Source organism: Mus caroli, chromosome 17, assembly GCF_900094665.2.
Source record: "Mus caroli chromosome 17, CAROLI_EIJ_v1.1, whole genome shotgun sequence".
Taxonomy (NCBI): Eukaryota; Metazoa; Chordata; class Mammalia; order Rodentia; family Muridae; genus Mus; species Mus caroli.
The window spans coordinates 16462867-16482700 of NC_034586.1; the positions used below are offsets into that span (position 1 = coordinate 16462867).

The window sequence follows — 19834 nt, forward strand, 5'->3', positions numbered from 1 at the left end:
ATGTCCTCTGGGGTAAAAGATGCCAACAGGGGCAGTGAAATATAAAAGACAGAATATAGATAATGGGCCCAAAGAGACTGTTTCTCAAACTCTACTTAGAATTTCCAGGTATGTGCTAAACACTATATAAACAATGGGAAAAATAAAAATTGTCCATTCTTAAACTGAACCTAGAGTCTTGTGTCTCTGTCTCCAGTTACCTTCCTTGCTAGTCCCTGTTGATGTCCAGCTGTGTTGGCCATGGCATAACCGATTAACATTTAATATTTCTAAATATCCTAAAATGTAATCATTAATCATAAATATGACTATGTCAATGTCACTAAAAGTTTAGTGTTTTCCAGCGTAAGAGATAAAGGATACAAATTTAAAATCAAAAAGGTAAATAAAACCTTATTTTTTAGAGTTTTCATAATTCACATAAATTGATTAGAAATTCCAGTAAGCCCATTACCAATCACAACCTAGTACTAACTAATTAAACTTACCCTCTTCTTGTACTTGTTAAGAAATCCAGTGCTTCCTACAATGTTTAACCTAGGGCAGTTCAAAATAAGACTAGAAAACTTTACTATGTCTGAAAGGAGAGGAGACAGGCAAGGGGATGTTTTTTCCATAAAGATCTGTTAAATCAAAAATGGTCCAAGAAGACACTGTTTGGAATTCCTCTCCATAGCCTCCCCTGAGTTCCCCAGTTTTCTGTTGATTGGTTTCAGAAACACATAAAGTACAGTATAGAAGAGTTCATATAAAATAAGGGAAGAAACTTAAGAATGGCCAGAGAGATCATAAAGAAAAATACACTCACAAAGAATAGACAATGGTACCACTGTGCCAAACTCCTTTAGTGAGGTAGCGTATAAACTGAATAAAAATGAAAGCGTGTAAGTTTCTAAGCCAGACCATTTGGATTAACTCTTATGAGATGAGGCAATGGTATGGCTCTCTTTTGAGGGTTACACCATAGAGCTTTGACTGTCCCGGAGGTCACTATGTAGACCAAGATGATGTCAATCTCAGAAAGATGACCAGTTTTTGCTTCCTGAGTTTCGTGATTGAAAGCATGTGCACTTTCACACATGGCTATACCTTCTGTTCGTTATCACAAGACCAAGTGTTTCCCATTCAGGGCCAGAGAAATGTGATCTGCATCATTACTTAGGAACGCCCACTCTCTGTGAGGGTATTTTGTTTGTTTGTTTGTTTCCACTCCCTGTGAGGGTGCTTTCTCAATTTTCTCTCTAATTGGAGAGGAAGAAGGGGGAAAGGGACGAATGGGGGGGGGGGGAGGCCTGGGGGAGGGGAGAGGCGAGGGGAGTCGAAAGGAGAAAACAAAAATCAAGTATAGAAATAGCCACGCTTTAACAACCTTGATAACATCTAACAATCCTGCTATGCCCACCTTCTTCCCTTTCATATTTTCAACCTTAAGGAGAAAGGATTGTGATACTTTTATATTCGCCTTCTAAGTAAATCACAGGGCCCAAGCTCATTATGAGGCAGGGGTCCATCCTCAAAAAACTTTCGACCTTGTTCATTTCTTACTAGCTACCTAGAAGCTCCCCAGCAGGATGAAGTAAGACTCGCTCTGGCCTCTCTATTTCTTCAGGTTAAGGGGGGGTGGGGTGGGTAATAAGCCTTGAACGCCAACAGCCCCAGAACCGCGTCCTAGAAACCAAGCAAGGCAAATCTCCCTACTTAGGAGTCCCTCCTTTACAGAGACCGGTATAGCAGAACCAGACAAGCATGTCCTTCATTACGTCACGCATAGCTCCCACAACTCCAGCTTAAGTCTTCTCCGCGTCTCCCGAAGGGGCCCCTTAGCCACCTCCCACCCTCGACTCTCATTGGCAGCTAGACCTGCTTGTTCCCGTGGTTGCTAGCAGCGACGTAGGCGGGCACAATCTTGGTCACTAAGATACTTCACTTCCGGTTCCTCTCGTCCTGCGGGAAAAACATCTCATTCGTCCGGCCAATGGTGAATGAGAAGTAGGCGGGACTTGGTTGGTTCAGACCAAACAGACGCGAGCTTGTGCGGCAATGGCGGCGGGACGGCCCCTGTAGGGCGGCTCGGGCGCCCCCACGTCCGCTTTGCGTCCTTTCCCCGGCACCGCCCCGCCCGATCCCGGATTTCGCCCGGAGCTCGCTGCTGCCTGATAGAAACGCCAGGGAGCCAAGATGGCAGCTGCCGACGGTGACGATTCGCTCTATCCTATTGCGGTGCTCATAGATGAACTCCGCAATGAGGACGTTCAGGTGCGGGGATCCTTCCGTTAGAGTGTGTGGGGGAGATCGGGGACGGGGATCTTCGCGGAATGTGGGAGCGATGGCTCCGGGTTCTCCGGGAGTGGCGGAAAGCAGCGGCAGCCAATCAGAATTCAGGTCTCATCTTTCTTGATAGTAAGGTTCGATGAGATGGCAGCCTTCATTGGGTGCCCGGCCAAGCGGAGGGCAAGCCTCGAGGGTCTTACCTGAGTGCGCGCGGCCGTCCCAGATCTGGGCCTGGGCGGCCCGAGATAGGGTGGCGGTCTTGTTGCCACCTGCCAGTCGGTGATTGGCGGCCGACTCAGAATGGCTCTTTGTAGAGAATCGGCGGGGGCGCGTGACCTGCTGAGTAGAAGCCCTCAGGGGTCCTGGCGACCGCGGTTGAGTTCCCATTGCTTTTAATGTTTTCGTTTTAACTGGAAGGAGTGGGGACTGATACTGGGATTGGGGACTGATACCGGGATTTCTGTCCATTCTTCACCGACCTCCGCCTTGCATTTTGGGTTAGCTCTCCGGAAGGAGGCGGTGAAAGTATCCTCTCCAGAGATTTAACTAGCCGTAGCTGGGGTGGGTAACATGCACAGACCCACCCGTTCTCGACCTGGTCCCAGGCCGGCCTGCCAAGAGAGATGATAGTTCTGGTTCATGGGAGAAGAATGAGCCAGGGCCCAGAGTTGTCGGACTGCTGTGGATTTGAAAAAGAGGTCAGACCTCAAGGCCGCATCCTCTCACCTGAGAATGACCTTGTGTGCACCTTATTTCATCGCCCCTGGCTTCTGTTTTCTACAAATAGCGGCTAATAATAGCCCTGGTTTCCCTCGGTGGCCGAGGAAAAGTAGTAAAATAAAACTGGCTGTATGTAAAGGCTCTATAAATGTTAGCTATTATTTTGGGGGTGTGGCTATTGTGGCACTGTGCTATACAGCCTTCTGTTTTTCCTTTTATATACAATTGTTCATGCTGCACTCAGTCAACTTCCTGAACGTGGGCCTATCCTCTAAGTCTTATGTATTTATGTGTGACTCTGGTTCCATTGTTGGCAAGACTGGATTTGTACTCCTGGATCTTGCAATTTTTGCAAATTGATTCAGGCAGTCTGTGTTTCTCTTCTGTTAAATGGGAATAATAATCTGGTTTTGGGCATACTGAATGAAGCATGAGGAATGTTGTTGGGGTCATAAAGCAGACCAGAGCTTGGTATAGTGATGCATGCATGCTAGCAATCCCAGCACTCAGGAGGCAAAGGCAGTCTCAAGGCTAGCCTGGTGACCCTGTCTCAAGAAAGAAGCAGTCTGGTTGCTGTACCAAGGCTAGATGTGAAACAGAACTAAATCTGCATATTACCACATGTAAGAAATGATGAGACCTGTCAATGTTGAAAGGGTGAATCAGCAAGTGTTTGCTGGGCCTTTCTTCAGAGTGGTGCTCTGGATAGTTGTGGGTAGCTGTGAGTGGTCACAGATAAATAGGCATTATGTTGACTGTGGAAAATTTTAAGGAGAAAATAAGAAATGTAGAGTAAGCATGGGAAAGTCTTGTTGTAATTTGAAACAGTACCTGCTTGTTGAAGGAGCAATTAGATTCTGGGCAGAGTGTGTAACCTCTAGACAGTTGGGTGAGGAATTAGGCTAGTTGAGGGAGGCTGCTTCTAGAATGTAAAGTTTAAAGAGTTGGAGATGAATCCAGATAGAGAGTGTGTGTGTACATATGTGTATGTACATACGTGTGTATACATATGTATATGTATATATGTATATGTATATATGCAATAACTATAGATCTAGTTTTTTGGCTCCAAGGATGTCTAGTAATGTCTAGGGATGGTTTGGTTGCCACAACTGGGAGATTGTTGCTGCTTTTAGTAGGTTGAAGTCATGAATGCTGTTAAACATGATTGCAGTATATAGGCCATCTTTCTTAGGTAGGAAACAAAGATTTTAGTGCTAAGGTTGAGGGAAGCTGTTGGATGAAATCTTCACCTAGAGACAGTAAGGAACTTGTTTAGCTTAGGTCAGTGTGCCAATTTTGTCAGGATCCTGTAACAAGTCACCATAAGTTTAGTATAAAACAACATAAAGTTTTATTATGTTTCTGGAGATCAGAAGTCTGTCAGAGGTCTTGCTGGATGAAAATGACCTCATGACAGCATAGCCTTGAATTAGGCAACAGGGCTACACAGCTTTCTGCCACTTTACTCCAACATTCACAGTGCCATCTTTCTGAACAAAACAATGCACACTGTTGACAGAAAAAGTAGAGTGAAAGAACTGTCCACAAATGGACAGGAAGCGTGGTAGGGCCCCAGCACCTAGACCTATTTCCACAGTGACAGTGCAGATAGTCAGACTGCTTAGGTTCTGCTTGGGAACTCGCTGCTTTCTATCAAGTGCTTCTTGTTTTGCATCAGCATCCTCACCTGTTAATATGGTTTTTCTAGAGAACCTCAGAGCAGAGTATAAATAAACTACCTTAGTATACAGGGAACACTTTATAGATGATCCATGATGCTATTATTACTGGCATGAAGATTATGAATGGAATGGTGGTTGCTCCCTGATACCATCCATTGTGCTTAGGGCTGCTGCTCACTGCTCACCAGTTGTCACCCTGGCCCATGCATTTTCCATAGTCCAGATGGAAGAGTAGCACAAGCATGTAAAAAATTGAGGGAAGAATGTTAAAAACTAGTACACAGGTCAGCAAAAGATGGCCTTAGTACCATATCCATCCACAGCCAGCTTTTGCAAGTAAAGTTTTGCTTGAGTGAAAGCCATGCCAGTAGCTTTATTAAGTAAAGCTTTGCTGGAATAAAAGCCATGTTTGTTTGTTTACATAGTGGTTCCTTCCCATTGCAGCTGTTGTGCTGTGAGCCCAAGTTGAGTGATTTAGAGACTGGCCTGTGAGGCTGGGAACATTTACCAGCAATTTAAAGAACAAGTTTGTTTCTGGATACTCAACAGTGCACTGAGCACCTGCAGGCTAACTGCCAGCATCTAGGGAGTATTTGCTATATTTGTGGGTTTTTTGTTTGTTTGTTCGTTTGTTTTGGGGTTTTTTGGTTGTTGTTTTTATTATTCTGTATCTGCACAGTTTATAGTTTGAGTGAAAATAGATTTTGGGGGGCTTAGGAGTGGGGAGAGCATTTATAGTACTTCAACTTGAGATCTTTTTACTACCAAAGTGAGATTTGATTCCTCTTTGGTCCTTCCACTGTTCCAAAAACATGTTGACGTGGAATGAAAACTGCTATATACATTTCTGTTTTGAGTTAAGGTATTGTTTTGTAGCCTCAGCTGACCTGGAACACATAATGCCCCTACCATATAGCCTCTCAAGTGCTGGGGATGCAGGCTTTTGCAGCTGTGCTCAGGTAGGTTTCATAATAGCATTTTATCAGATTCTCAGCATTGTCTGTGAGCCCAGAGACCCCATAAAAATCCCCTGATGTAAGAGCCATACTTTTCTAAGATCAAGGTCTCTTGTAGACATCTTTCTAATTGTCTGTGGTCTGAAAAGGGAGCTGATAGAGTCCATTCCTCTTCCTACCTCTCCCTCAGTCTTCTGTGTTCTCTTTTTCCTTCCACTAAGGGTTTCCCTGTGGGAATTGAGTTTGTTAATCTCTCAGGCATTGCCTTCTTCACAAAATGATCTCATTACATTCTTGACACAGCTCTGGAGCTAGATAGAAAAAAAAAAAGCACCCGGTGGAAAGAAAGAATCACACAGGGAGGTTGTCGCAGTCATCTGCCAGTGCTATTCTAGCTTAGTGTCTCTTTTCTGAGCCTCAGTTTTGTGTAATGGAGAGGCATAGCCATATATACATTGATAGGGTAGAGACAATCAAGTGAGAACCTGGCATGTAAATACTTAGAGACAGACCAGTTATGTGTGTTAGCCAGGCAGTTGGCTGCTGTATTAAATCACAAGCAGGGTGAGTTAAAACAGCAAATGCATCCTCTCTATGTCCTAAACACCAAAAATCTGAAATCAAGGTGTCAGTGTGGTTGGGTCATCTGAGGTTCCCAGGGAGATCTGCCCCATCTCTCTCTCTTAACTTCAGGGAGCTGTTGGCAGTTCTTTTATGTTCTTTGCCTTGTGGATATGCCACCCCAACCTCTTCCTCCATTTCCACATGACCGTGCCTTCTCCATTCTGTTACTTATAAGGATTCTCATAAGGTCTAGGACCAACTTTAAATCGAGGATGATTTCATCCTAACCCTCACTAGTAGCAAAGATCCTCTTTCACATTCACAAAGAACGATGGTAGGACTGGTGTGTGTTCCGCACATGCAGTGGTTGAAAGAACAGTCTGCTTATTTTTTCCTCTGCTCTCACACCACAATTGAGAGAGCTCCATGATCCCAAAAAGTGCATTAGATTTCTATGCACTTTCTCACTAGAAAACAAGCATTCGATTCTGCAGCAGCCCCCACCAGCCAGTGATCTGTAACATGGGGAATGTGAGATCCCACAGTTGAGGTCTCATCCCTAAGAACGTCCCCCAATCTTCAGATTCCAGTTGCAAGCCTTAGGTCTTATGCTTCTTTACCAGCTGGCTGTCAGTCAAGCTTCCCACATACCCTATTTGGTAATTGCCTGGGTGAGAGAAACATAGAAAGGTTCTTCTTCTTGGCCACTGCAGCATTCATTCTTCTAGGGTATGTGACAGAAGCCATTCTGAAATGGTATTTATAGTTACAATCAGGATACATCATTTATGGCTACTATAGGACAGTAAGGTATGGGGAAGATGTGGCTTTCTGTGGCAAGAGACATTCTGGCTGTTATGGTCTATGTGAGGGGGAAGCTACAAGCCAGAAACATAAGCAAAAACACATGCTTACATGGAAACTGAGTATATATACCTTTATATTGTAGGTCAGCCCACTGAACTGGGGGGTTTAGAACTGTTAATACTAGTCTCGCTTTTGTTTTTATTGACATATAATAATTATACATAATAGGGGTTTCATCGTGAAATGTTGCTGCATCTACATGATGCATTTTGATCACGATCCTCTGGCACTGGCCTGTCTGTCTCTGTCTCTTCTTTCTACTTACAGTCACCTTAATTAGTGTTGCTTACAGGAGCAGCAGGAAGGTGTGGTGGTTAGATGTGGTCTTACTATGTAGTTAAAGCTGGTCTCAAACTGAAGTATCTTTCTGTCCCAGTCTTTTGAGTGCCCAGGTCACAGGGGTGCACCACTATGCACAGCTGTTTTGTTTATAAGGTAATGTTAGATTATTAGTTCTTGTTGTCCTGGGTTGTTGGTTTGTTTCTTGAGACAGGTTTTCTTGTAGTTAAGGCTGGCCTGAAACTTTGTATGGAATCAAGGATGGCCTTGAACTTATAATTCTCCTGCTCTCCTGCAACCACCTCTCAAGTGTTCTCTGTAGTAGTTGGGCAATGGAGCAAAGTGGCAGGGTTGGTGGAATAGAGTCCTGTTTTAATCTAAATTTGGAAAGACCCAAGGGAAGTTCTGTCTTCCATTGCTAACATTGCTAATGTTAAATATTTCTTTTAGGAACACAGAATTGCATAGTTGGATTTTACTATCTACTGTTATTCACGAAGCATCTTTATGTACAGTAACAAGTTTTTCAGGGATTGTCCTAATGGTTTCTGAGCTGTGGAACTCCATCCATCTGGCTACCAAGTCCCTAATTTTCTCCCTCCCTTTGTTTGTCCTTTCATTAGCTTCGTCTCAATAGTATCAAGAAGCTCTCCACGATTGCCTTGGCCCTTGGAGTTGAACGGACCAGAAGTGAGCTCCTGCCCTTCCTTACAGGTAAGCATTCCTGGGACCCAATGCAGTGAGGACAGGTGGGTGTTTTTTGCTAAGTGATTAAGATTCCTCACTGTAAGTTAATACATTATAAGTGGTCCCTATGCCACTGTGGCATGGAGCAATACTCTACAGGAGCCTTAATGTAGTCTTCTAAGACAAAGCAATCGAACCTAGCTTGAATCACAGTTTCAATTGTTAGTGTTGACCTTAGATAAGTTTAGCAGATTGTTTTTTTCATCTCTAGAATGAAGATAATCTTCTCCAATTTTTGTTGTTGATTTGAGCATTAAAGAGCAATAATCATTAACTTTTATTACATAGTTGTCACATGCCAGCTGTCCACTGGATTCCTGTTTTGTGCTACTGAGTTAGCATGTATATTAGAGTGGTGCCTATACTCTTAAATGTCTATCTCCAGTGCCTTTCATCTCAGTCTTACAGCAACACCTTAAAGTAGCGAATGCTACTGTTGCTGATCTGTATGTGAGGAAGCTGAGGCATAGAAAGATGAAGTGACTAATTTCCATCAGATTTTTCTGTTTGGACGTGACTAAAGGAGATTTTATATTCAGGTTCCATAATTAGCAGGGTTAGTTAATTGTGCAGAATTGGGTTCTGATTTCACATCTCTCCTTTCCTGACTTCCTTTGGTATGACTTTGGGCAAGATATTTCCCATCCATCTGCTTCAGAGGGTTCATGGGTAAAACAAGCATGATTCTGTAACTTAAATGAAGACTTAGGCTCCTGTGAAGGTCCAGTGACAGGGCAAGGCATGTGGTAAGTGGGCTCAATTAGCTCTTTCCAAGTTCATTGTATAAAGGTGCACACCAGGTACTTAGTACAGTGGCTGCCATGGTGTCATTATTCTCATGTTACTCCTGCTGTACTCGTGTCTACTGAGAGTTGGAACTAAAGATTCTAAGTGCTATTTATTACGGACAGAAGTGATTTGTATTTGATCATCTCCTGTAGATGACCTTGAAGAAGTGATAGGCCAAGGCCTAGTTGACACATGGGTAGCTGAGACCTGTGGAGATTCAGTGCTTTGTCACATGCTACAGCTAATGACAAGTTTACAGGTCTGACTACACATAGTCTCAAGATAGGTATCTGCATCTGACGTTAGCATGTGGTACCAAACCATGTGTCTTCCTTTGATGAACTATAAGAGAGATCCAAAAGATTTAGGATTCTGACATGGATACAAGTGTTGGGGTAGCAGGATGTTGTGATGAGTAGTTACATGAAAAATTGGTATAGGGGAAAAGCCATTTAGCCCCAGGTTTGAAATGAGCTGCTATAGCCTTATCCCAGGATTGCCCTCCACTGCTTGTGCTCAGCTCATTAGTTGAAAGGCTGTTTTACAAGAAGTATAGATGTATAGTAAGTGCTGTGGGTGATTCTGAGAGGATTGAGCTGTGCAGTTGAGAATAACCAATGTAAAGGACTAGGGAATGGAAGTGCCATGAAAAGGCTATCAGGAATAGGGACACTAGGAGAGCCACCTAGGGTTGCCTTTTACTGGCATTCTGCACTATATGGAGCCTCTTGGGTTAATCCTGTAGGTGGACATGGTGCTGAAATACAGAGGGAGTCAGATGCAGCAACAGTGTGGATATAGACAGAGTGTGTGAGGGGAGGCACAGATGTTGCAAGCCAGTCCCCAAGGTAATGTCTGAGAACAAAGCCCCTGTAGCCAGAAGGCCATGGTTTAGGCCTGTCTTGCTGTTTTCCTTCTATTGTAATGTTAGAAATCACAGTGTATGTGTGAATTATTATTGCAGTTCTCTAAGTTAGTAGGAAAATACTCTCCAGGTGTATTATTTGAAAATTGCATTTTTTGAGAGAGAGAGAGAGAGAGAGAGAGAGAGAGAGAGAGAGAGAGAGAACATGGAAGGAAGGAAGGAAGGAAAAAAGAAAGAAAGAAAGAAAGAAAGAAAGGTAATGTCAGATTTCTTCTGCTCTGAGCTCAGATACTGTTTAGAACAACAAGTGGCAGACACATTTCTAGACCAGTGGTAGTGTTTCAGCAAGCACAAATTGAAGGCCTCTGAGCTCATATCAATAGGACATTCAGCTTATTTTTAAAATGTATTTATTTTATGTGTGTACCCTGTCACTCTCTTCAGAAGAGGGCATTGAATTCCAATACAGATGGTTGTGAGCCAACATGTGGTTGTTGGGAATTGAACTCAGGGTCTATGGAAGAACAGTCTGTTCTTAACCTCTGAGCCATCTCTCCAGCCCCTCAGCTAGTTTCTTTTTTTTTTTTTTTGGTTTTTCGAGACAGGGTTTTTCTGTATAGCCCTGGCTGTCCTGGAACTCACTTGGTGGACCAGGCTGCCTCGAACTCAGAAATCTGCCTGCTTCTGCCTCCCGAGTGCTGGGATTAAAGGCGTGCGCCACCACGCCCGGCTCCTCAGCTAGTTTCTTGAGGAAAAAAATCAACAAACGTAGTTTTCTAGGGAAAGGCCCCAGGCTGGGCATATTCAACAGCTGTGTTTTTGCTGTTCTTGAATCTGGAAGTGTGAGGTTGAGGTATCAGTAGCCTTAGTCTAGGTTTCTCCTGAGGCTGCTCTGCTTAGCTACATCTTGGCAAGTCTAAGGTGGAGAATGCTAAAATGCTGATGAACAGCAGATGAGGTCAGCGTTTTCCTCAGCAGAGGCAGGGCTTGAGAGAGGGGCCTTTGAGTTTGGGCAGCAGGCTTAGTTTCCCTGTCACTTCATTCACATGCCATTCTAGTTCTGTCAGGAGCTGGAGCATACCAGATCTAGTCTTGGTCACAGATGATCAAAGCTCCTGATAGGGGTACTTAGTAAATGTGGTCGGAGGGGGAGAGAATGAGTTCAGGAAAAGGATCTGACCTAATATAGGTGCTTGGAATCTGCAAGAAGCAGTAGCTGAACCAAGCCCAAAAGGGTAGAAAACAATTTCTTGGCTGAAGACAGTTCCTGAAAGTGAGTTCCTGCATATTTAAAGCTCCACTGAACATGCTGTGCTGCATACATGTGCTCTTTTTTGTCCCTGTTGAGAAGAAGCCACAATTAGGGTTAGAATAGTTGTGCTACTCAGCTACCATCCCACACCTAGCATGGGGCAAAAAAGGCAGATATGGGGCTTGGGCTTACTCTGCTCACCAGGTAGATGATGAAGAGAAATGGCAGGTTGGGAGATAGGGGTGCTGACAGTGAGGGAGCTGAGGGGGTTTGCTTGTTGGAAGCTTGGGTTACTGGTTGTGCTTGAGTTTTTAATGGACTTGATCTTTGGTTCACAGATACCATTTATGATGAAGATGAGGTCCTCTTGGCCTTGGCTGAACAGCTGGGAACCTTCACAACTTTGGTGGGAGGGCCTGAGTATGTGCACTGTCTGCTGGTGAGTGAAAGCTGTGAAGTCTCTTAATCTCCTCCTCCACCTTGGGGTTAGAAAGGTGGTTCTGCCTATGGACACCAAGAAACAGGATTTAGGAAGGCTAGATATGACCTCAGAATGAATCACCTTTGGATGTAACTTTAACTCAAGTTAGTAGTGTCTTTTAATCAATAGTTGCCTTCCATTCTGCATACTTAACCACATTAGGACTCAGTAGCACTCCACCTGTAGGGTTGTGAGTTTGGGTCATGCAAGGTTATGTTATTTACTGGTATGACTCTGAAGAGTACAGACCTTTCTGTCTGCCTGTGTAAATTAGAGGCCACTAAAATCCCCTCTGATAACTGACCTACATGCCCACAAACAATACTTTGTCTATAGTAAGTATTCACAGTTAGGTGTTGTGATTGTCATGGTTGGGTAAGATGTGTCATCTACCATTTTGGTTTGGAAGGTTTACTTGATGGATGAACCACATAGAATATCAGGATGTTAAACCATCTCATCTGGGACTCCTAACTAGTAAATGACACAGATGAATTGTCAAGATTGTCTGCTTGATTGCACCAGGACCTACTATACCATACCATACCATACCATATCCTACCATTAGTGTACTCTGTTGAATGACAGCTGGGAACACAGACAGAATCTGATCCTGACAGGACCTGCTGTGTAGGGAAGGAGAGCCAAGTAATCTTGGCTGTTAGCAGCTTAGGCAATTTGCATAACATGTATACTTCTGGTACTTGCTCTTTGATTAATGAGGACAGTATTAAGACTGTTTTACAAGACTCACATAGAAGGTGTGATAAAAAGGTGAGCAATACAATAGCCTTGCCTAGTTCATGGGTATTGAAGCCCTATTATCAGTGTTTACTGGACATTGAGAGCTACACGCACGGACCTCCTGAGAGATCCTTATAGGAAGCTTGTTATCCCAAGAATTTGGGTGAGAGATCAGAGGAGTCTCCAGTCAGGCCATGAGGTAGGGTTCCACAGTGGAAACAGTGAGAAAAATACTGGTTTTTAACTTTGTGTTCTCATCACAGCCACCCCTTGAGTCACTGGCCACAGTGGAAGAAACAGTAGTGCGAGACAAGGCGGTAGAATCCCTGCGGGCCATCTCTCATGAGCACTCACCTTCCGATCTAGAGGCTCACTTTGTGCCTCTGGTAAAGCGGCTGGCGGGTGGAGACTGGTTCACCTCCCGCACCTCGGCCTGTGGTCTCTTCTCAGTTTGCTACCCCCGAGTATCCAGTGCCGTGAAGGCAGAACTTCGACAGTAAGTTCTCACTCCCATCACCTTACCTAACCTTCCTCTAAGCCTCAGCCCCTTTAAGTCTTACCATGACTTAATGTCTAATGTCCTTGATGACTCCCTACTCCCTCCTCAGTTCTCCTCCAAAGAGGCTTGTCCTTCACAGTGATCACTGGACACTGTACTTCAGCAGTGAATTTGCCTGGTCTGCCTTCATGGAAATTTATTCCTGCCATTAGTTACACATGGTGGGCTTGGAGCAGAATACAGTATAACAAATAGTGTCTGGTATTATTTCCAGCCTGCTCCAGGTTTAGACCCCTCATTTGCTGACTGCCTTGTTGCTCGTAACTATTAAGCAGAAGTTTCTGAGATGTCACTTCATACCACATGCTGCATGTCTCCATTTGTTTCCCATGTATCTCTTAATGAGGCAATTGCTCCTGAAATGGAAGGCAAGTTTTAAACCGTTCGTAGTACTGTGTTGTACTGTTTGACTGATACCTCAAATCAGCTGTGTGGGGACTTGCTATTGCCATTGGTCTGTATAATAGTTTATAGAACTGAGAAGACAAAGAAGTCATGAGTTATATAAAGTCACCATTGTCAGCACCAGAATTTACTGCAGACCCAGCAGTGCTCTGTGCTGTGCTGGGACACTAGCAGTTAGGACTTTCCAAGATTCTAAGTCTGGACCTCCATCCAATCCAAGGTACTTCCGGAACCTGTGCTCAGATGACACTCCCATGGTGCGGCGGGCCGCTGCCTCCAAGCTGGGGGAATTTGCCAAGGTGCTGGAGCTGGACAATGTCAAGAGTGAGATCATTCCCATGTTCTCTAACCTGGCCTCTGACGAGCAGGTAAGTCAGTCCTCAGCTTTCACAATGCAAGTAAGCTTAGGAAGGGAGTGCACCCGTAAGACTCGCTGGGCCTCTGTTTCCCTACCCCCTGCTGTTTTCCCTAGGACTCGGTGCGGCTGCTGGCAGTGGAGGCATGTGTGAATATTGCCCAGCTTCTGCCACAGGAGGACCTGGAGGCCTTAGTGATGCCCACCTTGCGACAGGCTGCTGAGGACAAGTCTTGGCGTGTTCGCTACATGGTGGCCGATAAGTTCACAGAGGTAGGTTGCCATAGTTCCACAGATGTGGACACTGAGGCTCTCTGAGGGGAGGAGGGAGCAACATACAGGAACTGACATACCGTTTTTTATGGATAGTACAGTCCTGAGAAACCCAATGATCTCCCAGAGCCAGTCCTGGGTGGGTGATTCAAGTCAGACTGCTGTGATGAGAGTGATTCTGAAGCCAAGTTTCAACTCCATGAAAGCATTTTCCCTAAACTTATAACCTCTCTGAGAAAGATACAGCCCCAGTGATAGTGGCAGCAACCACAAGCTAGTCAGAGCAGGGACATATATGCAGTTTGTGCTGAGATCCAAATTTTCTTAGCCAACAGCATGTACTCCTCACCAACCCCTTCTTGCTAATTCTGAAAGTTGAACCCAGTTCTTTAACCATGTTAGGCAAGTACTCTCCTGTTGGTGCTATATTCCCAAGTCTGTAGTTATTAGCATTGTCGAGGTTCTAGAGTGAGTTAATTGCACACATTCCTGGTCTTCAAGGAGCAAGCTAAAAGTTAGCCTCAATAGAAAGTGCTGATGGGGGGGGCGGGGCTGGAGAGAAGGCTCAGAGGTTAAGAGCACTGACTGATCTTCCAGGGGTCCTGGGTTTAATTCCTAACAACCACAGGTTTGCTCACAACCATGTATAATGTAATCTAATGCCCTCCTCTGATGTGTCTGAAGAGTGTGACAGTATATTCACATACTTATAATGAATAAATCTTTTTTTTAAAAAGTTAGTTCTAATGGAATATTTTGTGTTTTGTTTCTCTTCATGGCTCTGTGATACTCAGAGCAAAACAATAAGCCTGTGCAGAGGATGTAGGAGATAAGAGACTGAGTAAGAAGTAGCATTCATGGCTGGGTGCTGAAATTCAGTGAGCAAAGGAGCAGAAATGATGGACAAGAGCTCTCTCACGGAAGACTCAGCCCTAAGGAATGTATTCCTGGGTCTAGTGAAGTTGTTTGAGATCTGGCTGTGTAAAAGAAGTAGGCTTACACTGTGACTTGGAGGACAGATTCATGGGATATGGAAATAATAGTCTGTCCACAGCACACAGCTCATAAATACAATACAAGGCCCTGCAAGGTGTTTACTTCATTCTTTTCGTAGTAGAGTCATCCTGCTTTCAACTGTTCTTCCAACAACCAAGTTGAAGCAAACTCATCTACATACTTTTCCTACATCCTTGTTACTGGCATGTGTTTTCCTCTTCACTGTTTTTAATCATTTTAATTGCAAAAATGATACCAACTTCTTGTAGCAATTTTAATAAAATTCAGTTATGTTTACATGTTTTCATGTTAGATGAAATCAGGGACCACTTACTGTGTTTAAGTAGTGAGAAATCCAACCTCAAATAACCTGGGCAATAAATGGAAAACATACTGTGCAGAATGTCCTGTAACTCTCATTCTATTTCTGAAGAAGTCATCAGAGACGTGACGACTTCACTTGTTGGTCGTGTCATCATGCTGGAACTATGTCCCTTGTGCTGCATCCTAACCTTAATGTGGTGCTTTCATCTCCATTTTTTCCTCTTTAGCCCTGAGTGATTGCCAGACTCTTCAGTTCTGCTTCTCTTCTCTATTGTACAGCTCCAGAAAGCAGTGGGACCTGAGATCACCAAGACAGATCTGGTGCCTGCCTTCCAGAACCTGATGAAGGACTGTGAGGCCGAGGTGAGGGCCGCAGCCTCCCACAAGGTCAAAGGTTGGTGCTGACAACCAGAATACAACTAGATGGGTAGATTTCTAAGAGGCAGAAATGGGCCCAGAGCATCAAATCTCACTAGTACCTTCCTCTTCCTGCCACAGAATTCTGTGAAAATCTCTCAGCTGACTGCCGGGAGAATGTGATCATGACTCAGATCTTGCCCTGCATCAAGGTAATAGAGTATTTGGTTGTAGGATTTGGTTTTAGATACAATCAGATCCAAGACCTTTTGAGATACTGTAACTGCTTAACAGTCATGGATTAGGCTGTAGGCAAAGTCTGAAGGTTGAAACTCACCCTCAGAGCTAAGGGATGTATTTACTGCTCAGAGACCAGAGTTCCCTTATCCACAGAATTTTGGGGAATAGGGCAATGGCCCCAGGATCGGGGCTTACATAACCATCTCTTTAAATGTAGTGCAGCCCTGAGATGCCCTGCCTATGAAAAGCAGAAGACTGTGGTCTTAGAATTGGGGCTACTATCTATGTGGCCAGTTGTCATTAAAGGGGATTTTTCTGACCTTGGCTCCCTCCTTCCTTCTCTTCTGAAGGAGCTTGTGTCAGATGCCAACCAACATGTCAAGTCAGCATTGGCTTCAGTCATCATGGGCCTCTCTCCCATTCTGGGCAAAGACAACACCATCGAACACCTCTTGCCCCTGTTCTTGGCTCAGCTGAAGGATGAGGTAAGAGTGGCAGGAAGGATTTCAAAGTCAATCAAATTATCCAAAAGTATTTTAAAATTTTGGCACCACACTCCATACTCTCTGCTTTGATAAGTTGATGACAGGCGTAAGTGTCTGCTTGTTCACTCGTTCTTGTCAGACATTGCCTCATGTGCCCTTAATTTTGCACTCATCCGTTCCCTGAGTGTTGAACAAAGACCAAGACAATGGTGATCTTCAGGGATCTATAGAATGTGCCAGTAGAGAGGACAGATGGATAAATTGTCCCATAATTCAACTCAGAAACTAGGTACTGGGAGAAGTAGGCCATAGTTTAAAGCTTCATTGTCCGTAGAGACTAGTATTCCTCTCACATCATTCCAACTGGTCCTGTTGTGAGAGATTATCCTTGCTGGCCTGACTTTCTTGGTCTGAAGCCACAGCTGTAATTTGTCTCCTGGCCCACCAAAGGTCCCACTGAAATAGCTCTAGCTTGTGTCTTCTACATGCTCTGTTGGCCATAGCCAGTCTGGTCACCATACTTGCCTGTGCACTGTGGTAACAGTTTAGGGAATTGGATTTGATCTGTAGGCAAGTGCTGCAGCTGCAAGAGATCTTTCTGTTAGGAAAATATAGCCAGTGTTAGTGAGAGATAAGAGAGATGGCCAGAGGTCCTGGGAAGCCAGACTAGTGTGGTGCCATCCATTGGCATTCTTTAATGGAGCACTTTGGTAGATTATACTGTGGCTTCTTCTATGGTGGTGAATGCAGATTTGTCCCCATGACTCATAGGCTGTTCCTACTCAAGAAATCATCCTATCAAGAAGTCATGTCTGAAGGTCTGGGGTTCTATGTCAGTGAGAAGTGAGAATGATAGAAAATATTCCCAACATATTTACTCCTTTGTGTTCCAGACACTAGGTACTTCTTTCAGTTTATCAAGCACTCCCATTTCACGTTGCAGAGCCTCAGCTACTCTTGAGACGAGGTGGATATTTTGTGTTATAGGAATACCCAGAAAAGAGCTCTTGCCTGCTCCTCTCAGCCTTCTACGGTTGCTGTATGTAGTATGTTCTCTCAACCTTCCTATTTTCTTTCCAAGTGTCCTGAAGTCCGACTGAATATCATCTCCAACCTGGATTGTGTGAACGAGGTGATTGGCATCAGGCAGCTCTCTCAGTCCCTGCTTCCTGCCATCGTGGAACTAGCTGAAGATGCCAAGTGGCGAGTGCGGCTGGCCATCATTGAATACATGCCTCTGCTGGCTGGACAGCTTGTGAGTGAGGATCCATCCAGGTTTTGCTGGTCCTGAAGTGATAAGAGTGTAGGGTCCAGTCTTATCCCCAGTACCAGGGCTGTGTTGCTGTAACAAGAGACTTGGAGATACCCCTTGTAGGCAGTGACAGCTGCCCATGCAGAGAGGACTCTACTCTGAAATTAGATTCTTAGCAGATGAGTGGGGTTCAGTGAGAGCAAGAACACTTAGCAGATCAAGTGGGGTTGAGAATTGCATGATTCTCTGGGACCAGGCCCTCCCTTCCATCCTTCCTCTCACCCCCTCAAATCCTTACCAATCATTTTTCTCCGCAGGGTGTGGAATTTTTTGATGAGAAACTAAACTCTTTGTGTATGGCCTGGCTAGTGGATCATGGTAAGTTCCCCCAGCAACACAGCAGGATAGGTTAGCCCCAAAGACAGAAAGATAATTAGGACATTCTTCTGCTGTCAGTGCTTACATGTTGCTGTTAAGAAACCATAGTGTAGATTGGGGTTGAGGTAATGGGTGGGTGCAGAAGACCTGAGTTTGAATCCTTAGTCTGCTGAAACATACCAAGTGTCTTCCCATCTTCTAGCTTTACACTCATTCCAAAACATGAAGACTTCTTACCATGGCCTCTCAGCCCTTCTGAAACACATTACTTGTTTTTATTAATGGGGTTAAAAAATTTACTGGTTTTTTTTACCTACCAGTTTTAATTAGTATGTATTAAGGTGTAATTTACATGAGCAGAGCCTCAACGATCAGTCCTTCTGAATAATGAGGCAAATGGTGTCTGCCTCTGTAGGTGGCCAGAAGGTGCTGTATGAGAAAGAGAGACTAGGTAAACATAGCAAGTGCTATTTTCTGTTTTTGCTGAATTTGCTGTTATGTGTGTAGCTGTTACGCCCTCCTGCTCAGTCCTTCATCTTGAATCACCTCCCTTGCTCTGTCTCCATTGCAGTCTATGCTATCCGTGAGGCTGCCACCAGCAACCTTAAGAAGTTAGTAGAGAAGTTCGGGAAGGAGTGGGCCCATGCCACTATCATCCCCAAGGTCTTAGCCATGTCTGGAGACCCTAACTACCTGCACCGAATGACTACACTCTTCTGCATCAATGTGAGCACCCCAACTGCCTGTAGATCCCAGGGAACGGGAGTGCTGCTGATATGAAGGTGGAGGAAGACCCTTTGTCTACCCAGATGTTTGGCTTGGGAATAGAAACATGACTAGGGATGAATTTCTGAGGACTGCAGGCTAGTGCTTGAATCTGCAGTATTTGATCAGGTCTCTACGGGGCCAAGATTGCATGGTGAGAGATCCAAGGTTGGGAGGCTTCTGTATGAGAGCAGCAGCCTCATATTCTCTGCACCTATACTGGTTGGGAAGGAGAACACGTGCTTCTGTCATACAACAACAGGACCTAACCAGTTAATAGTTTGGTTTTCTCATCTTTTGAGATTTATGTTGGTTTTCAACAGGATGTGAAAAATAATGTAATAATAGAGGGCATAGAACAGTTCTGATTCTGTGTCAGAATATACTTACTACGCAATTTTAGTTGTATTTTACTTGTTATACTGTTTAGTAACATGTAAATCCTACACAAGCTAGAAGCTAAAGGATGGGTTAGAAAAAAATCTTAAGTAAACATTTTGCTTATTTCCTCTGCTACAATTTTGAGATTCCATTATGAAGGAGGCATTTCAGGGGATAGAAATCCAGACCTCTCAAATGCTGAGAATGATGGAAGTCCAGATATAAAGTCTGAAACATCCCCAGTGAAGACTGTGTTAGGGATTTTAGAACTGCAACAAGGTTAGCTCTCCCCACAGTCATGCTTCTAGACCCATAACCTTCCATGTTGCTCCTGGGTCCTGATGATGACTCAGTCAGCATATTCAGAAGATATATGGGGACTTAGCAGTAAGCCTTGCATAACTGTACTTCTGCCATTCACTGGTTTTCAGGTATTGTCTGAGGTCTGTGGGCAGGATATCACCACCAAGCACATGCTGCCCACAGTTCTTCGTATGGCTGGGGACCCAGTCGCCAATGTCCGCTTCAATGTGGCCAAGTCACTACAGAAGATAGGACCCATTCTTGATAACAGGTGAGGTCTGGGGGATCTAAACATCTTAGATATTTAAAGATAGAACCCAGGGTCTGATTTCTTTATGCGTTGTGACCCTTGCCTGTTCTTTCCTCTCCACAAAGTCTATCTTCTCTGTTTTAGAATAAGAATTCATCTCCCTAGAGTACAATGAAAAAAGAAAGGCAGAGGCAGGCAGATTTCTGAGTTCTAGGCCAGCCTGGCCTACAGAGTGAGTTCCAGGACAGCCAGGGCTGTACAGAGAAACCCTGTCTCGGGGGGGGGAGGGGG

General features: G+C 44.4%; 1 protein-coding gene across 1 annotated transcript in view; it reads left to right on the forward strand.

The window, feature by feature from the left end:
• Positions 1–2035: 2035 nt before the first annotated feature.
• Positions 2036–19834, forward strand: part of Ppp2r1a (protein phosphatase 2 scaffold subunit Aalpha) — a 19830-nt gene continuing 2031 nt past the window's right edge. The window contains exons 1-13 of the mRNA XM_021186416.2: positions 2036–2256; positions 7966–8056; positions 11334–11434; positions 12484–12716; positions 13405–13552; positions 13657–13812; positions 15412–15526; positions 15631–15701; positions 16080–16214; positions 17296–17469; positions 17784–17844; positions 18416–18570; positions 19422–19564. Of these exons, the coding sequence (XP_021042075.1) occupies positions 2179–2256; positions 7966–8056; positions 11334–11434; positions 12484–12716; positions 13405–13552; positions 13657–13812; positions 15412–15526; positions 15631–15701; positions 16080–16214; positions 17296–17469; positions 17784–17844; positions 18416–18570; positions 19422–19564 (1661 nt within the window). The 5' untranslated portion in view covers positions 2036–2178. The remainder of the gene's footprint in view (positions 2257–7965; positions 8057–11333; positions 11435–12483; positions 12717–13404; positions 13553–13656; positions 13813–15411; positions 15527–15630; positions 15702–16079; positions 16215–17295; positions 17470–17783; positions 17845–18415; positions 18571–19421; positions 19565–19834) is intronic.